Source organism: Nyctereutes procyonoides, unplaced genomic scaffold, assembly GCF_905146905.1.
Source record: "Nyctereutes procyonoides isolate TBG_1078 unplaced genomic scaffold, NYPRO_anot_genome, whole genome shotgun sequence".
NCBI lineage: Eukaryota > Metazoa > Chordata > Mammalia > Carnivora > Canidae > Nyctereutes > Nyctereutes procyonoides.
The window spans coordinates 52360170-52377583 of NW_026575125.1; the positions used below are offsets into that span (position 1 = coordinate 52360170).

The 17414-nt window shown below is 43.1% G+C and overlaps 1 protein-coding gene across 1 annotated transcript in view; it reads right to left on the reverse strand.

The window, feature by feature from the left end:
- Nucleotides 1-374: 374 nt before the first annotated feature.
- The window catches only part of AR (androgen receptor), a 190627-nt gene continuing 173587 nt past the window's right edge, over nucleotides 375-17414 (reverse strand). Inside the window, exons 5-8 of the mRNA XM_055337856.1 lie at nucleotides 13706-13850; nucleotides 8687-8817; nucleotides 7667-7824; nucleotides 375-7012 (exon numbers count right to left, since the gene is read on the reverse strand). Coding sequence (XP_055193831.1) covers nucleotides 6857-7012; nucleotides 7667-7824; nucleotides 8687-8817; nucleotides 13706-13850 — 590 coding nt within the window. The 3' untranslated portion in view covers nucleotides 375-6856. The remainder of the gene's footprint in view (nucleotides 7013-7666; nucleotides 7825-8686; nucleotides 8818-13705; nucleotides 13851-17414) is intronic.

The window sequence follows — 17414 nt, forward strand, 5'->3', positions numbered from 1 at the left end:
CAACTCAGGGCATATTTATAACCCTTGTGCAAAGATTTTTTAAAATATGTGAAAATCAACATAGCATAAAAGGCCACTGGGCATGGTACCAACTCTTGACTTCAATAAAGACAGCCAATAAAAAAGAGCTAATTAAAAATCTCTGATGACATTCCCCTGAAATTTTAGATGGTTTTATGTTTTAACAAATTAACAGTAATGATAAGAGGACATTAGCAGCTTTTCTCGAGTCTCTTTGTTAATAATAACTTGAGCCTGCAGCCACAACAGGGACCGTGGCCAAGTTTTAACTGGCGGAGCAGCAAGCCAGTATTTTACAAATGGATGATATTTCTGAAAGCAGAGACAGAGACAAACCCAGAGTCACACATGTATTCCAACAAACAAGTTTCTGCCATTTTTAATTGTATTTAGAGCAACAAAAGATTCCAAGATCACAAAAAAAGAACAGAGCACTAGAGCTTGGGGCTGGTCCTGCTACCCAGTGGAGGCCAAATGCCGCTCTAAGAACCAGTCAAAAGAACTTTTTAAGCCCCATCAGAACTTTCAAGCAAAATTAATGTTTCTTTTTAAAAACATCTTTATATGATGCTTTTTTTCTTTATTTTTTCCCTCAACATTGAAAATTAATTCTTACATCTGGTTACATTGTCTGCTCCCTCTTGCTGCCAAATTAATCTCAAGGACAGCACAAGAATGTCACATCTGAGGCACTCCCTAATCAATGTTCCAGTCTAAGGGAAAGCAGAAAGGTGTCACTGAATGGTGAGGGGACTCTTTTGTTAGCTTGGGTTATCCCAGTGGTGGCTACTTTCAGCACCTGAGGAGCTTATGGGACAGGACAATCCCACAGGCACTTCACTGCAGGACAGTTAGCACCAAGGGCTAAGGTTGGGAAAGACTGCAGGCCTGGCCTGCCTGCAGTGCAGGGGAACAGAGTCCCAAAATGTAAAGCAGCAGCCAGGGAGGGCACCACCCGGGCAGCAACATTTTAGGAACTTCTTTCCTTTGGGGTATGTGTGTGTTTCAGTTTTTGGGGGCCCATGGAATCTGCAGCCATGAGATAGACAGCCTCATAAATTAGTACATGTGGGGGCTGTTCTAGGCTAGCAGGACTACTCAGTCCATAGCTTTGCATTTAATTCCATACAAGTGAGGTAAAGAAAGGGTTCAGCACCCCCACTATACTGAATTGGGGTTGGTAACCCATCAATGCATATTACCTACTTTCTGGCTACGTCAAATGGGGATAAATCAAAACTGTGCCAAGGCTGCTTTTCCATTTAAAATGATGTCTACCTGCTAAATGGGGAAAACTTATCACTAATTTCTGGGGGAAGGAACATTCCAAGTGGCTTGGTACCTCAGCTTAAGCATCTGAAAAGCAGGAGTGACTAATGTAGAGTTTTCTGCCTTCACCTAGAAATGGTTTATGGTTGGGAGGCTCTGGGCAGCAGACCCCAGTGTCAGTTTCTTAATTGAAGCCAAACATCCCTACCCAGGGGCAGAGATGGACCTGCATCTACAGAGATACAACTTCTAGTAAGTACACTGACAGTTTTGTAACAGATAAAAACATATTTTCATTGTCAAAATCTTTACAGAACATATCCAAAACCAAAATTAGAGCACACAGACACCCAGTAGCAAGAGCACCTCAATCGTAGGTGAGTGAATTGTGTAAAGTTCGGAGCTCTTGCTCCAGGTTCCCAAGTGTAGGAAACTGCCCTTTTCTCACAAGGATGTTGAAGAACAAAGAATGTTCTTCCTTCTTCCAATGCTCATGTCCCATTAGGGGTCTACTGGTTAGTCATTCGGGTGGGCCTTTGGCCCCAAGCCTGGGCCTTCCCTATGGGAAATCCCAGTTGATTCCAATGAATCTTCACCACCCTTTACACATTCATCTGTCTTGGGCTAGTAAAGTGCAGTACATCATGTACCCTATCCTGTCCTCCCCTATGGGTAAGGCCCCAACAGAGGCAGAGATCTCTTAGCTATCTGATCAACCCAGGTATCTTGTCCATTCTGAGAGGGCTTCCAAAGTGTCATTGTAGCCTCTCTCATAAGTACATGGTATCAGTTATGACCTGGAACCAAATATAAAGGTGCAGAGAAAGATAAAGCTGTCAGAACACATTATATCTATACATATATAATTCAATTTTGAAACATGGATACAAATAGTAATTTACAATATATTTCAACCTTCTGCCTTAAACCCAAGAGAGCTTTTTGTGTCATCCAAAGTGGGCAGAAATGAGAATTTCTGCCTGCTGTCCCTTTAGTGCAAAATCTAGTACTTTAAATGCTCCCCTTCTCATCAAGGGCTTCACATCTTCAGATATGCTAACATGGGCACTAGCAAACACAGTGGCCAAGACAGCTCCATTTCCAACCATGCAATAATGGAGCTTTAAGAATTTGCTCAGCAACTACTAGAGAAAAAGAAAGCTAGTTATGCTCATAAAATCACTTAGTGAAGGACCTATAAACTCAGTTTTTTTCAAAATTATCTTTCACTTTGCTAAACATGTATATCGTTTTGGGGAAAACCCACAAACTCTTATAAGTCAATGAACAACAAAGTCCTTTAGTCTGTCTTTGGATAGTTTACCAAAGAGGCACTAATGCTTGCTCCCTCCATGCTCTTAAATTTTGGTATCTTAGCAGATACAGTGTAATCTTTGGTTACATAATGTGATGTTTTCATCTCTTTGTCTTTTTTTTTTAAATGCTTTCAAAGATTTTCAAAGAGATTAGTGGGGAGAAACAGACCTGCCTATAAAAGGCAGCAGGGGTATAAACCTCCTTTTACAAGAAAATGCACATGCTAAATGGCTTATTTTGATTTTCAGTTTGGGATCTGATCCTGTGCTTTAGCATTCCTGGTTCCCATGACCCTTTACAGGGGGTTGAGCACAAAGGCCACTCTTTTGGTCCAGTGCCCTCTCACCTGGGGAACTGGCACAAGATAATTAGTAGTCAGCCTCTTGTTTCCCCAGAGGCACACAGGGCTGTCTGCAGAGTCTTGTGAAGTGCAATCCTGGCACAGGGATGGGAAGGGGTCGAGGGGAGTGGCTTGGGCTTTGGAGCCCCACAGAATATCAAGAGAGCAAAGAGGGCAAGGCCTTGTCTGTACTGTGGCTAATGAAACAAACTCTTAGAAGCTACTCGAAGCTCAAAATTAGGTCATTCGTTTAGTGTCACTATCATGTGGATGATGAAACTACTTTCTCTTAAAGTGCAAATAGAAATACCTCTTGCTATATATGCATATATGTATTTAGAAGTAGAATATGGACAGGGAGGGACTCTAGCATCAGCACATTATTTCTCAACCTGAAATCACCTCAGCAACTATCCAAAGGACAAAGCAAAGCTTTTTTCTCTTTTTTTCATGCCAGTGAACATATATAAAAATATATGTATTACTGATTTTCTTTTTCAAAGATAAATGACAGAATACTTTGAAAAATTCCATTCTCATTAAAAAAATAACGAACTCTCCAAGAACAATGGTATTGTCTGTGGCACAGATAAGCTATGGAACAAAGAACCCAACCCTCATCTCAGCTCAGAGGCTAGGCCCAGAAGAGCTGCCAAATGAACAAGAGCTGAAACTGCCATAAGACTGTTTTCTTTGACCACAGAGTTTGTGACTCTCTGGCAGCACAGATGGGGCGTTCTCCCTGGTGCTCCTTCTTTTTCTCTTCCTCATTCTATCCCCATTGAGCACTGCAGACTTCTTTGGAGATAGTTACCATTACTTGTCTGGGAGGGATCCTCATCTTTCCACTCACCAGGTGAATGGATCTAGGTGGCCAATCCTTCACAGGTGAGTATAGTGTACCAACCACATTAACTCTGTTTGTACAGCAGAGTGCATGCAAAATGAGACTTCTGTCAATTACACTGGCTAGAACATCAATGGCCAAAAGGAAAAAAATCCCCTTTTCTCTGTGGGAGAACAAAGCCAAGCTAAGATCTCCTTCACCCACTGAAACCCCAGTGCAAAAAAACACTGGGCCTAAACCCTGGTTCAGGCTGTTTTTTCCCTAGTCTCGCCATTTGGAAATTCAGAGTAATTTAGTTGTTGTTGCTTTTAATTACACTGTTGTTTCACTGATTTTTGGCTTTCACAAATGCAAAACATATATATTCATAAAGACAAGAGTCACAATTGGGAAATCCATAAAGGTGAAAAATTTGGTAGTCAACAGAAATAAAAAGGAAAGCATCCAGTATTTACAAGGAGAGATATTAGAATGATATAATCAAATCCATGTACCATAAAAGATGAAAATCATTTTAAAACAGATGTAAAGGAACTATTAAACTATTACTAGTGTAACTAAAAACAGTGATGGGTTGTTTTTTCTTTGTTTTGTTTTGTTTAAAACAGCCAGAAGTAATCTCATGAGCTTACATAAGCCAAATGATGATGTCCTAAAAAAAAAAAAAAAACAGAATTCGTCTATCCTACCTCAGAAAGAGAACCTGTCAGCTTTAGTTTTGTCCAGCAGTCTTGGATTGGTGGATCACCCATCTTAGGTTCCCCTGTCTCTTGTTATTTAAAGAAGCTGTTTTGCAAGTTCATTTGGCTATTAATATCAACACAGAAACCAGGGGAGGAAACCCATGTAGATAGTAACATGTCACTCAGAAACTACCTTCTCAATAAGTAGAGTGAAATGGGCAGCTTGGCAACTGGCCCCTAATTTCTTGTGTTTAGCAGATGAACATAAGAGCTAAGTGAGGAAGCAGTTGCCAAGATGAGAAAGTAGGTGGACATTCCCCCTGAACTCAGGACTGGGGGCAGGGGGCAAAGTCAGCAAAACAGAGGTGTGCCAAAGGACCATATGAAACCAGTGTTCCAGGAGCACACCCTGAGTTCATGGATGGCAGCCCATTGGAGCCATGCCAACCAGACCTTTCCAAAGGAGGTCATGGTTCTGTAGTATAAATGTTTCAGTCTCCCTCTGGCTGAGAGGCAGTAACAAAGGTGGGGGGGTCTGAGTGAGTATGGCCAATGTCAAAGCCCAGAATCAGCAGTGGAGGAGAATGATGCATAAACTGACCAGATGGTGCCCATCTGGCTTTAGATTTTGCCTTTGAAGACTTTAGTTTAGTAGTCAGTCTCCTCTTATTTCTTCTCTCTTCTTCCCAGGACTTCTGCAGGTGGACATGCTAGGTGGCAACAACAGCATATACAGGGTTTCTGGTTCTAGCGCCTTCATTCTTCTCACCCTGGTAATTGAGATTTCTCTTTAACTCTGACCTGCATAGCCCCTTTAGCTGCTCTGAAGGAAGAAGTAAGTATTTCTCCACTTGGTGGGAAGGTATCATCTCTAGGGTACAAGGGCAAGACGCCCAGCTTGTCCAATCCCATCGATGCCTTCTTTCCAGTTTGTCTAAGGGCTCCAGAGATCTGAGAGTTGATGAAAGATATCTGGTAAGAAGTCTTTGAGCCTAATGGCATCTAGAGATAGATAAAGACTGCTGGCTTGCTAGCTTTCTTGGTGGTAGCAGCTCTTAGCAGAGTCTGTGAACATGCCCAAATAAATGGACAAGTATCACCAATATGGCTGTAATACAGTCTGGTGAGGTCCAGGCCCACAAACCACTGAAGGACAGGTAAGAAGGAGCTCTCACAGGTGCATATGGAGTCAAGCGGAAAACATTCAGGTCTTTTAAAGGTAAGAGAAGAGAGTGATCAAATCTTCAGTGTCCTAAGCAGGAAAACAATCAATGTATCGATTCTTTTTCCTCTGACTCCAGCCCCAACCTCTTCCCTGACCCACAAATGGGAAAGCAGACCTGGCTCTGGATAAGGCTTTCCAAAGGGTCAGATCTCTCCTTTCTTTCTTACTGGTCTGACTCTTCAGTGGAAGTGGCCAAGTTGTGGCAAAAGAGAACATTCAATTCAAAGCTCTTAGAAAAGCTTATTGAAAGTCAATTTGAGGGTGAAGGCAGAGGGTGAGAGAGAAAAAGGCTTGGTTGGAGGGGAGGCGTTCACATGCAGACACATTTTCAAACAAGAAGCACATTTTCAGTAAGATGAACTGGACTGCAGTTAAGCAGTCTAGCCATCAGGGGCCAAGGCTGTGGGCAGGTACTGGTGATCCACCTCTCCTCTTAAGTCCTCTCTTAAATCTGTCTCTCCCCTCCTAACTCATCTCTGGGGTCATCCTGCCCTCTAACGGCAATAGCCATTGGCAGAAAATAAAGTCTCCCAGGGAGGCTGAGCTGGGGGTGGGGGGCGCGAGAATAGTGACTCCCTATGGGCTTGCGATTTTTACCTTATTCTAGTCATACTGTTGGCCTCTTTGGGGGAATTGTGTTTGGTTTTTTTTTAAGAGTAAAAGAAACCCTACAGGATTTGGGGTTTCAGGATGGTTGTTTGTTTTCATTTTTGTTTTCCCAGATACTCAGCTCTCTAAACTTCCCGTGGCATTAGGTGAGTAAACGTTTGTGTGGCTGGCACACAGTGCAGTGCTATAAACAAGCACAACTTGACACTGGGGCACATGAGGATCATCACAGAATTAAAGAAATACAACACCATTCAAAACACAGATAAGAGCCATGGCAGGGAGCAGAGTCTGAAAGTGCCATGGGAGGATCAGACAGGGAGGTAAAAAAAAAAAAAAAAGGAAAAAAAGGAAAGGAAGAAAAGAAGGGGGAAAGTACAGCAAATAGAACTCAGGAACACCTTCATGACAGACTGTACATCAAAAGAGGAAATTCCCCAAGGCACTGCAGAGTAGTAGTGCAGAGTTATAACAGGCAGAAGATATCTGAAAAGAGGAGCGGGGGTGGTGGTGGTGGTGGTGAGAAGACAGGGGCTTCTAAAGCTTCACTGTGTGTGGAAATAGATGGGCTTGACTTTCCCAGAAAGAATCTTGGGCACTTGCACGGAGATGATTTCTGCCATCATTTCTGGAAAGTCCACGCTCACCATGTGGGACTTGATTAGCAGGTCAAAAGTGAACTGATGCAGCTCTCGAGCAATCTGTAGGGGAGCAATAAAGAGGGAGAAAACAGGCTTGACAAGGAGTTGGCTTCGGTCAGGCTCTTCCTCCCACCTTTAATTTCTTCCTCCTTCCCTGGCCCCGATCCTCCCTGTCTCTACATGTTTGTGTTCGTGCATGCGTACACTAAATGGTCCCCAGGGAGTTACTGGGGGCTCCCAAGAGATCTCTTACACAACTGCAAGCTGTCTGACTCAGGACTGCGTGTTCCTCCTTCCCAGCATGTGCATGAGAATGCACACGTGCACACCTACATTCTCTTCCTCCCTCTCTCACACAGACACACAGACACACACACATACACACACGCGTACAAACATACAAACGTGATTCAAGGAAGAGGGGGAAAACATTTAGGTCTGTTTTGTCTGCCTAGAGAACTTATCTGCTCTAAGCCCTTTCCCTGAGTCCCAACTGCTCTGTTCTCAATTCCTCCACCTCTTTCACAACATCCAGGGGCATTGTGACCCATGTTCCTTTCTTCTCCATTGCATTTGCTTCCTGGGCCACATTCATATTCAGAGGAGAATGGAAGCACCACCCAACAAGAGGTGCCAGATCCTAGAAGAGTATATGATCACTTAGCTCTATCAAGTTGCTTCACCCTGACAAAGCACCCTCCATCATTTGCTTACAGGTTGCACAGAGTCCAGGAGCTTGGTGAGCTGGTAGAAGCGCCTTGAGCAGGATGTGGGATTTTTTCTCTTGCAAGCAATGATACGATCAAGTTCCTTGATGTAGTTCATTCGAAGTTCATCAAAGAATTTTTGATTTTTCAGCCCATCCACTGGAACTGATGTGGGATGAAGACAGAATGGGGAGGAGAAGCATGCCCACAAAGAAGCATTAGACAAAGCACCAAGTTTTCTGACCACAAACTTGACCCCTACCCCCACAGGGAGGGAACCATCTACTTGGTTTCCTGTCAGTTGAAGTCTGTACGCCTGGGTCCTTCAGTCAGCCAAGAAGTTCTAGACAAAAGGCTAGCTGGACCCAATTGGAAGGGCATCAAGTAAATACAATTTACTGAGCCTTTCTTTCTTGTAGTCTTCTTATCCACACCTTTCTTTGAATCTGTGGTTTTACAATGTCACAGTCCAGCTCTGACTTAGACAATTAAAACATATAGCTTTGAATATCAAATGTGGCCTATCTTTTTCCTTATGGGGGCTAAGACAGCACTCCGTTTAGAAGAGACATTAAAGAAAGATTACTTGGCTGCCTAACAAACCCTATCTGGGTTGCTTACATGGAACTCCTACTACTGGCAGAAGAGGACATTCCTTTCAGGAGGCAATACCTTCTGCTCTGCAATAAATTTAAGGTGATCTTTGCCTGTTTCTATGGGAGACGCTATGGAAAATTTCAGAGACCTGCTACAGCCAGCCCCAAAAGCCTTGTTCCAAAGAGAGGCTGGAGGTAGGTAGGGATCTAATAGACGTTGAGTTCTAGCAAAGAAATTAGTCTGTGGTCATGAAATTCATACCTGGTAGGAAAATAGGATGCTAAGGGAGCATGGAGGAGAGAGGGTGAATGAAGAAACAAAATGCCTAGTTGCTGGCTTCTCCCCGATAAATCTTTAATGGTAAAAGTAGTTCCCCTTTGAGTGCCTATGACCCCAGGGACATTTTATTTGTATCTCTCCAAGCACTTACTAATGCTGAATAGCAGCAGCGCCTTCATGCACAAAAATTCCTGCGGGGTGATTTGGAGCCATCCAAATTCTTGAGAGAGGTGCCTCATTCGGACACACTGGCTGTACATCCGGGACTTGTGCATGCGGTACCTGCAGAGGAGACATCCAGAGAAAGGAAAGGAGTAAGAAGGAAAGGCTTTAACAATAAGCTGTGAGAGAATGTCTTTGGTTGCCCTCCCCTTCCCAGGTTCTCCAAGAAGAGCTAGCGGTTTCTCTGGGTGGTGCTTCATTGACAAGGAATGAGGTTGTTCTTTTTTTCCCAAAATCCTGACATCCTGGTAACTACTCATCTTCCCTGGTCAGGATATGGGTTAGCACATGGAATTTCCAGGTCCCTGTGCCCTCTTATTTCCTGAGACAGAGACAGGAAAGCCTAACCAAATGAACACAATGGGCCAGGCACATGGTCTCCCTGACTACAGTTCTAATATCCCAGCTACCGCTAAAGCCAGAACCTGCCTTCCAGGCATCCCAATATGGAGTATTTCTAGGAGATAAGTTTTAGAAATCAAATCCTAACATAAGGACACCAGGATCCCCAACTGGCCACAGTAATATATCCTGTCAATTCCCCTGTCTTTTGGTATAAGTGTCATTTCCCTTGCTAGAAATTTTGTCACTTAAAAAAAAACAAAAACAAAAAACCTCCCAGGGAAGAAGATTCCCCACTGTCCCTTCAAAATGAGTTCCAATGCTTATCAAATCAGCCAGGAAGTATTTCTGAATGTCCAATCTAAATGTACCTTGAAGAGGTACTCCGCATATACTGGTGGTTTCTTATCCCAGTTCAGGAGTAGTAAACACATGTGAGTTGTTTTTGTTACAGTGACTTGTCAACAGATCATCACATTAGCACCTATAAATTATATAGGGAAATGGCCAAGGTTTGAGCAGTTTCTCAGGGGGGAACAACCTCTCTGTCTTATCACTGGCCATGGCAAGCCTCTATGAAGATAACAGCATCTTCCTGCTAGTTGGCCTTCCTGGTTTTCAGCACTTCAGAAATCGTGTGTGTGTGTGTGTGTGTGTGTGTGTGTGTGAGAGAGAGAGAGAGAGAGAGAGAGAGAGAGAGAGAGAGAGAGAAAGAGAGAGAGAGAGAAAATGAGAGAAAGAAAAAGACCTACAAAAACTGATTTTATATCTTGTGGAAAAAGGAAAGGGAATTTGACATCCACTGAAGTGGTGAGGAGAAAGACCTCCTAGAGCAGTAGGCTTGAAAGCTGTGGTTTGACATTTTGGCCCCCAAGCCACTAGCCTGTTCCATAGGCTAAGAAGGCCTGGTACTGGTTGGGTGGAAGGTCAGCATCCTATCTTAGAGAGATCTTGGCTGGCCTGGAGAAAAAGGGAAGGCGGGCAGATGGTATATTCAATTCAGGTTGGAGACCAGCTAGAAAGAGGAAGTATTTAAACAGTATCACAAGTCAATTGACCAAAGCAGTGTTGCTCCAAGGTCCTTCACCCTAGAGAATTTTTGAATAAGATCTGCTGACCCTGGGACCTGATCCAGCTCCAGTCTATACTGTACTTGCAAGCCTCTGTTGGTGATAACACTGCAGTTTTTTTACAGTTGAAATCACAGCCCTAATATGGAGGATTGATCTAACACTCCTGCAAGTCCCAGGGACAGAGAAATGTGGGAAAAAGAGAGAGAGAGGAGGAAAAGCAAGGGAAGGAATTCAGAGGGGAAGGGAACAAGAAGGAGAAAGGACAAAAAGAGTAGGGAGAGAGTTAGTGGAAAGAGAGAAGAGAGTGGAAGGTAGAAAACAAGGAGCAGGAGTGGAATTCAGGAAGAGAGCAGAGGTAGGTGAGAATAAAGGAGAGTGGTAAAAGAAGAGATGAAAATTGCAAAACACCAAGCACAGTGCTTGGCATATGGTGAGTGTTCAATAAATGACAAGTAGGAAGGTGCCATTATAATGCTACTCACCATTCTACAGACCCAAAGACTGAGGTTCAGAGACGTTAGGTAATTTATTCAGGGTCACATAGCTGGGGTCCCCGCCCTCACAACATGAGTTCTCCCCAAAGAGGTTGACGAGGAGAGAGGAAAGCAGGCCTGATGACAGGGTTTGGTGTCAAAGAGATCAGGAAATGGGTTGGCTCAGAGTCCTTCTCTCTCCTTTTGGGCTTCAGCTTCCCTATGAGTATCTTGAGAAGGCTGGCAACAATTAGTGGCTTTCAACTGGAGGGGACTACCTCCCTAGGGAGCACTAGATGTATGTGGGAAAAACTTGGACTATTACAGTGACTGTGATCCTATTTGGTATTTAGTTGGCAGGTGCCAGGCCTGTTGAATATAAACATATTCCCATATGCAAGAACATCCTACACAATGAAGAATTATTCCTCTGAAAATGTCACCAGCATTCCTGTTGAGAAATATTGGTTTAGATGTTTCTAGAGACTTGAAGAGCTCTACCATAGTGGTTCCTACAAGAGGAACGGGAGCACTGTTGTTTCAGAAGCTCTGGGGCTTGATGGGTCTAGGACCCTGCCCATGTTAGGAGTCTTGTGGTGCTTTCTTTTTTTAAATATTTTATTTATTTATTCATGAGAGATACAGAAAGAGGGGCAGAGATATAGGCAGAGGGAGAAGCAGGCTCCCTCTGGGGAGCCTGATATGGAACTCAATCCCAGGATCCTGGGATCAGGACCTGAGCCAAAGGTAGACGCTCAACCACTGAACCACCCTGGCACCCCATCCTGTGGTGCCTTCTGAAGAGATACATGGGAGTGGGCCAGAAAGCTAAGGAGTGCCCAATTACTTATATCGAGGCAGAAAAGGAAATGAGGATTTAGAAAACAATCAACACCTTGCAAAGATTCAAGGGTCTTAGGGCTCTGGATGGGAAGGGTGGTACAGGATGTTAATTCAATCACTGGAGGGTAGGAGTGAGAGTTACACACAAAGAGGGCTTTTAGAGGCCTACCCCTACCTAAGATGGCATCATAGGTAACTCTTTGGAAATCTGGAAACTATAAAGCAAGTTGTGCCAAAAGCCCAATGGTTATTCTTAGCTCCTGGCTACTAGAGTTAGCTGGGTTGGAAGAGGGCAGCTGGGGATACTAATTTTCCCCCATATGGCCCTGCTGTACTGGAAGGAACCAGTAGCCTGTACATTTTATTTTAAGGCTCTTCTGGGTTAGAGGGCTGGAGGGGAAGGAAGGTCAATTCCTGCCCTGACCAAAAGGATTCTCTGTGGTGAGACTGGCTCAAGGTCCTTGGGGAGAATTTTTTGGGCAGCTCCACTCACAATGCTATCAGGGGACCTCAAACAGCAAGCATAGAGAAAATTATCACTATTAGGGAAAGAGTATCAGAAAGGTACTTCTTTTTTATTTCTTGCCTATTATGGGACAGGCATTTCACATCCAGTAGCTTTCATTTTAGTCATCATAACAAACCATTTAAGAAAGTTGTATTTTATTAACAGACCGTGAAATTGAAGGTCAGAGAAGTCAAGTCTTGCCCATAGATAGTGACACAGGAAATTATAGAACGGAAATTTTAGTTCAGAAAAGTGTAATTCCCAAATCTCAGCCCTTGGCCAAATTCATAAATCAAATCAAATCTCTTTTTAGTATTTTTATTTACTTATTAAATTTTATTTAAATTTAACTAATTAACATATAGTATATTACTAGTTTCAGAGGTAGAGAGAGGCGATTCATCAGATGCATATAACAACCAGTGTTCATTACATCACGTGTCCTTCTTAATGCCCACCATCCAATTACCCCATCCCTCTACCCACCTCCCCTCCAGTAACCCTCAGTCTGTTTCTTTTTTTTTAAAGACTTTATTTATTTATTCATGAGAGACACACAGAGAGAGAGAGAGATAGAAAGACAGAGAGACAGAGAGACAGGGAGAGGGAGAAGCAGGCTCCATGCAGGGAGCCTGACATGGGACTCCATCTGGGTCTCCAGGACCACACCCTGGGCTGAAGGCGGCACTAAACCGCTGAGCCACCCGGGCTGCCCGCCTCAGTCTGTTTCTTGTAGTTAAGAGTCTCTCACAGTTTGTCTCCCTCTCTGATTTCATCTCATTGTATTTTTCCCTCCCCTCCCCTATGATCCTCTGTTTTTGAGTTGGATGCTTAACCAAATGAGTCACCTAGGCACCAATTAAACCTTTTTTTAAAGAGAAAGGAAGTGGCTGGGCCAATGTCACATGGCCAGAGAGTGGTAGAGATGCTCCTCCCTGTCACTTACCACCATGAGGCAGTGTAAGAGCTGAGAGTTATACAGACATACTTTGAATTTTGTCAACCAACATGCCTTGGGTGAGTCACTTTGTTTTGTTGAGCTTAATTCCTTTTTTCTTTTTTAAAAGATTTTATTTATTTATTCATGAGAGACAATGAGAGAGAGACAGAGACACAGGCAGAGGGAGAAGCAGGCTCCATGCAAGGAGCCCGATGTGGGACTCAATCCCAGATCCCAGGATCACGCCCTGAGCCGAAGGCAGATGCTCAATCGCTGAGCCACCCAGGTGTCTCTGTTGAGCTTAATTCTAAGGGCTCAACGAGAATGGATTTAGAAACTATCTCCTATAGTCCTGGCACAGAGGAGCTACTACAAACTGTGACTGGCAGTAGCCCTCAGTGGTAGCAAAGGGACCATGGGAACTTCAGCTTTCATAACGAGTCTCTTTGTCCATTCCCTACATTGCTTGGAGTGAAGGAGAGGGACCCTGACATGACGTTGAGATAATCTACAAGGCAGGTCAGAAACTGGCTAAAATACTAGGTCTTGGGTGGGAAAGGAATTGCTCAGCACCAATCCCCCATTGCTTCCCACCAGGTGGCCTTTCAGCAGGCCAAAGCCACCTCAGGTTGGGAAGTCTGGTTGGAGCCTCCACTGCCTAGAGGTCAAATGGGCTACCCCCCACTGTTGCTCCCATTACCATCATCACCCCCAATCAGGTCTGGCCAGAGGTTATGTTTATGTGAGTTCTGGGCCCATGAGCACTTACTCATTGAAAACCAGGTCAGGGGCGAAGTAGAGCATCCTGGAGTTGACATTGGTGAAGGATCGCCAGCCCATGGCAAACACCATGAGCCCCATCCAGGAGTACTGAATGACTGCCATCTGGTCATCCACATGCAGGTTGCGGAAGCCTGAAGATGAGGTACAGGCAGTGGTCAGACTGAGCAATTGATGAGCTGAATGAAGTCCCAGACCTCCACTAGGGTGAGAACCACTGGCACTCAGGCAGCTCCCGAGGAGCCCCAGGGGCCATTAATGCTGAGGAGCAGGGCAAGAACAAACTATATGGTGGGGCTAATATTCCTTGCTCTCCCTATTTCAGTGAACTACTTAAATGAGATGATGATGGGAGGCAAAAGATGGTACTGTCAGTTGGAGGAGAGTAATAATCTAACACTGACTGCTTATAATGACTAACTCTTTAACAAGTATATCACTTATATTAACTCATTTAATCTTCCCAACAATCCAATAAAAAGTAGGTACCATTAGTAACCCCATTCTGTGAATCTGTAAAAGTGAATTACACAAAGGTTAAGTAACTTGTCCAAGATCATAAGGCTAGTAATTGGCAGACCACATTCTAAAGCCAAGCAGTCTGACTCCAAAGAGCACAGGCTCTTGATTACTGGGCCTTCCTGAAGATTCAGTGTAATAATAATTTCTTCTATGTGAACAGCACTTTGCACTTTACAAAGACCTTTTCTAGCTATAATCTTATTTGTCCCTTCTGACAACACTGTGAAATGGATTTTATTACATATCAGCATACGTTGGAATGCCTTTGATAGCCACTGACTTCTCTACACCACCTTTGGGCTCTCTCTCTTTTCTCTGATTCTCTTTCTGACTCTAACTTCCTGTTCATTCATTATTTTCTATTCAACAAGTAACCAAGCTCTGCTAGCTTCCTACTCTGCCAATTCTGCCCTACTGCCATTATTATACACAAACAAGTTCTTTATGACCTGCCTCCTTAGACTAATTTCTTGCTACTTCTCAGATTTTAGGTTCTAATTGTCCTGAAATACTTAGTTTGCTGAATACACCATACTTTCTCATGCCTCTATAACTCTGCTATTTCTACACAGGCAGTTGCCTTTGCCTAGAATGCATTCCTCCCTCCTCAGGCTTTCCATCTGATAAATACCAATTCATCTTTCCAATATTCACTGAAAAGCACCTTCCTCTGTGAAGCCTTTACCAACTCATCTAAGCAGAAGATTTAAAGATTCTTCCTTTACCTTCTTACTGAACTTTGTATAGTCCTACCCAATTATAGCACTCATTACACAGTACTGGGATTTACTTATGTACACATCTGTCTCCTCCATAAGACTTGTCGATTCCTGAAGACAGGAACCATCCCTTCTGTTAACTTTCCTCCCTAGTACATAGCACAGTTCAGATATTTGAGTACACATCTTTGAAATATTAATTCAGTATTTATAATATTTATTAATTTGATGTATTTATTAAATCAAATGGAATAAGAACCCCCAGTTTTTTTCATTTTATAAAATTAGAATTAGATGATATCCAAATTATCTCCCTTAGTCTCAGAGAACAGAGGTTCCTAGATGCTACTTCCACAATACCACACAGGTAGAATAGATGTAGCTATATTTTTCTGGAGGTTTTGAGGCAGCTGAATGTTTGGAGCATCACCTCAGAGCTCATCTCTTAACAGTATCCCATTTCTCCTTTCTCCAAAAGATCCAGAATTATCTGAAACTTTGCTTTGCTATATCTCGTTAGGAATGCTTTCATGAATTTAGGCAAAGCTTCTAACTTTCCTTTTGATGACCTAATTTAACTCTCACAATAACCCAAGAGGGTAGACAATGTGACATCCATTTTGCCAACAAAGAATCCGAGGGCCAGATAAGTTCACTGACTTCCCCAAGGTCACACAGTCTATATGTGGCTGAATTCGGACTAGAACCTAGGTGTTCTGATTCTCTACTTCAGAGCTTTTTCCACTCTACTGCTGAAGAACACAGCTCAAGCGCTACCAAGGTCCTGAGTGTTTCTTAGCCACAGGCCCAGGTCTGAAGTCTACACTATCTAGACACGTTGTTCTGCTGGCTTGGTTCTTGCCTACCCTAAAACCCCATTTCCTCCTTCTTTTCTTTTAGGTCCCAAGCTTATCAGACATCAGGGGCCACAAAGTCCCCATATCACCAGCACTGCAGCTCAATGAATTGGCTGCAATCTTAGCTCTCAGGCCTGTGCCTCCCTTCTTCATTGTAGTGATATGCTGACAAACTAGCTTAAGTCTCAGACCCCAGAGTATCTCCTGCCAGAAGTCATTCTGTAGCACAGACCTCCTGGTACTGACTTTTCCCGGTAGGACACAAAAAGCAGGTACCAAGCATGGAACACCTCTTGGAGAAAGGGCCTGGGAGCTTGAAACCTGAACCTCTGAAGCAGAACCAAGGAAAGACTTGGCTGCTTAGTGTGTGAATATGAGGGTGCGTAGGGAGAACAGGGATTAAACTATACAGGTACCAAAGAAGTCGTCAGTACTGATGATTTTTTTTCCCTCCTTGAGATGCCAGGGAACTAACAAAGAAGAGAAAAAAGGGAAAGCTTAGTTTGGCTGTAATACTAGTTGTAATAATACTAATGGTCCTTAGTGAGACCTCCTTTGTGCTCAATCCTAATTACTGTGTACACATCAGCAACATAGCAGGCTAATTTTCCTACAGGTCTAATATGATTACAATACCTAACTCTGTTTTCTAATGCTCAGCCTTTGAAGTCGCCTGTCCAGATAGCATGACTATTAAGTAAGGGATGACTTGAGGACAGTAGCCCCAGCCTCCAAGTTTCCTTTAGCACATCTTCACTTAACACCTACTTACTACTGTTCTGGAAAAATAAAGAGGAGTCATCGTCAGGTTCTGAAACACACCAAACAGGTTAGGGAGCAGAGAAAGTTTCACTGAGATTCTGTTTTCTCAATAAAATGTAGTCAACTATAATTTCTTAGCAACCTGCAGTGGAAACCTGTAGTCTCATATCTAGTCTGGAGCACATGTCCAAAGAAAGGCCAGTAAAGAAATTCTTTAGTGTTATAGTGCATCAGACATCTAAGGTCTTCAAATAAGATAAATCATCCTTGGGATCCATGCATGAGCTTCAGGCAAGGCTGGAGGCAGCTTAAACTGATTCTAATGAAAGCAGTGGCTTAGCATTCAAGCCTCATAATAATGACCCATCATTTACACAGCATCTACTATTGTGTCCTCTTTCTATATAATCTCAATGTTACTAACAATTAGCAAGTTACTGATTGTTCTACCACCTCTGCAAATGTAAAAAACAGAAGTACGTGTAGACATGTGATTTGCTCAAGGTTGCACAACTAGTAGTATATAGCTAAGATTCCAAATCAGAAGCATCTGATTATAAATACACTGTATACAATCTACTCATACACCCTCAAGTGGTAGGTATTATTTATTAATGTCCAGGTACTATCCTAGGTGATTTACATATATCATCACCAACACAGAAAACTTCTGACAAAAAATTTATTTAATATGTCTAGCATAGTGGCTTGCAAAGTTCAGGCAGTCAATATGCTGAATGAGCAAATAATGTGAACTAATAGGTATAATTACTGATGATATGAAAAACAGTTCTTATGAATGTGGTAACTGGCTTTCTTTTGAAGCTACCATTTTAAA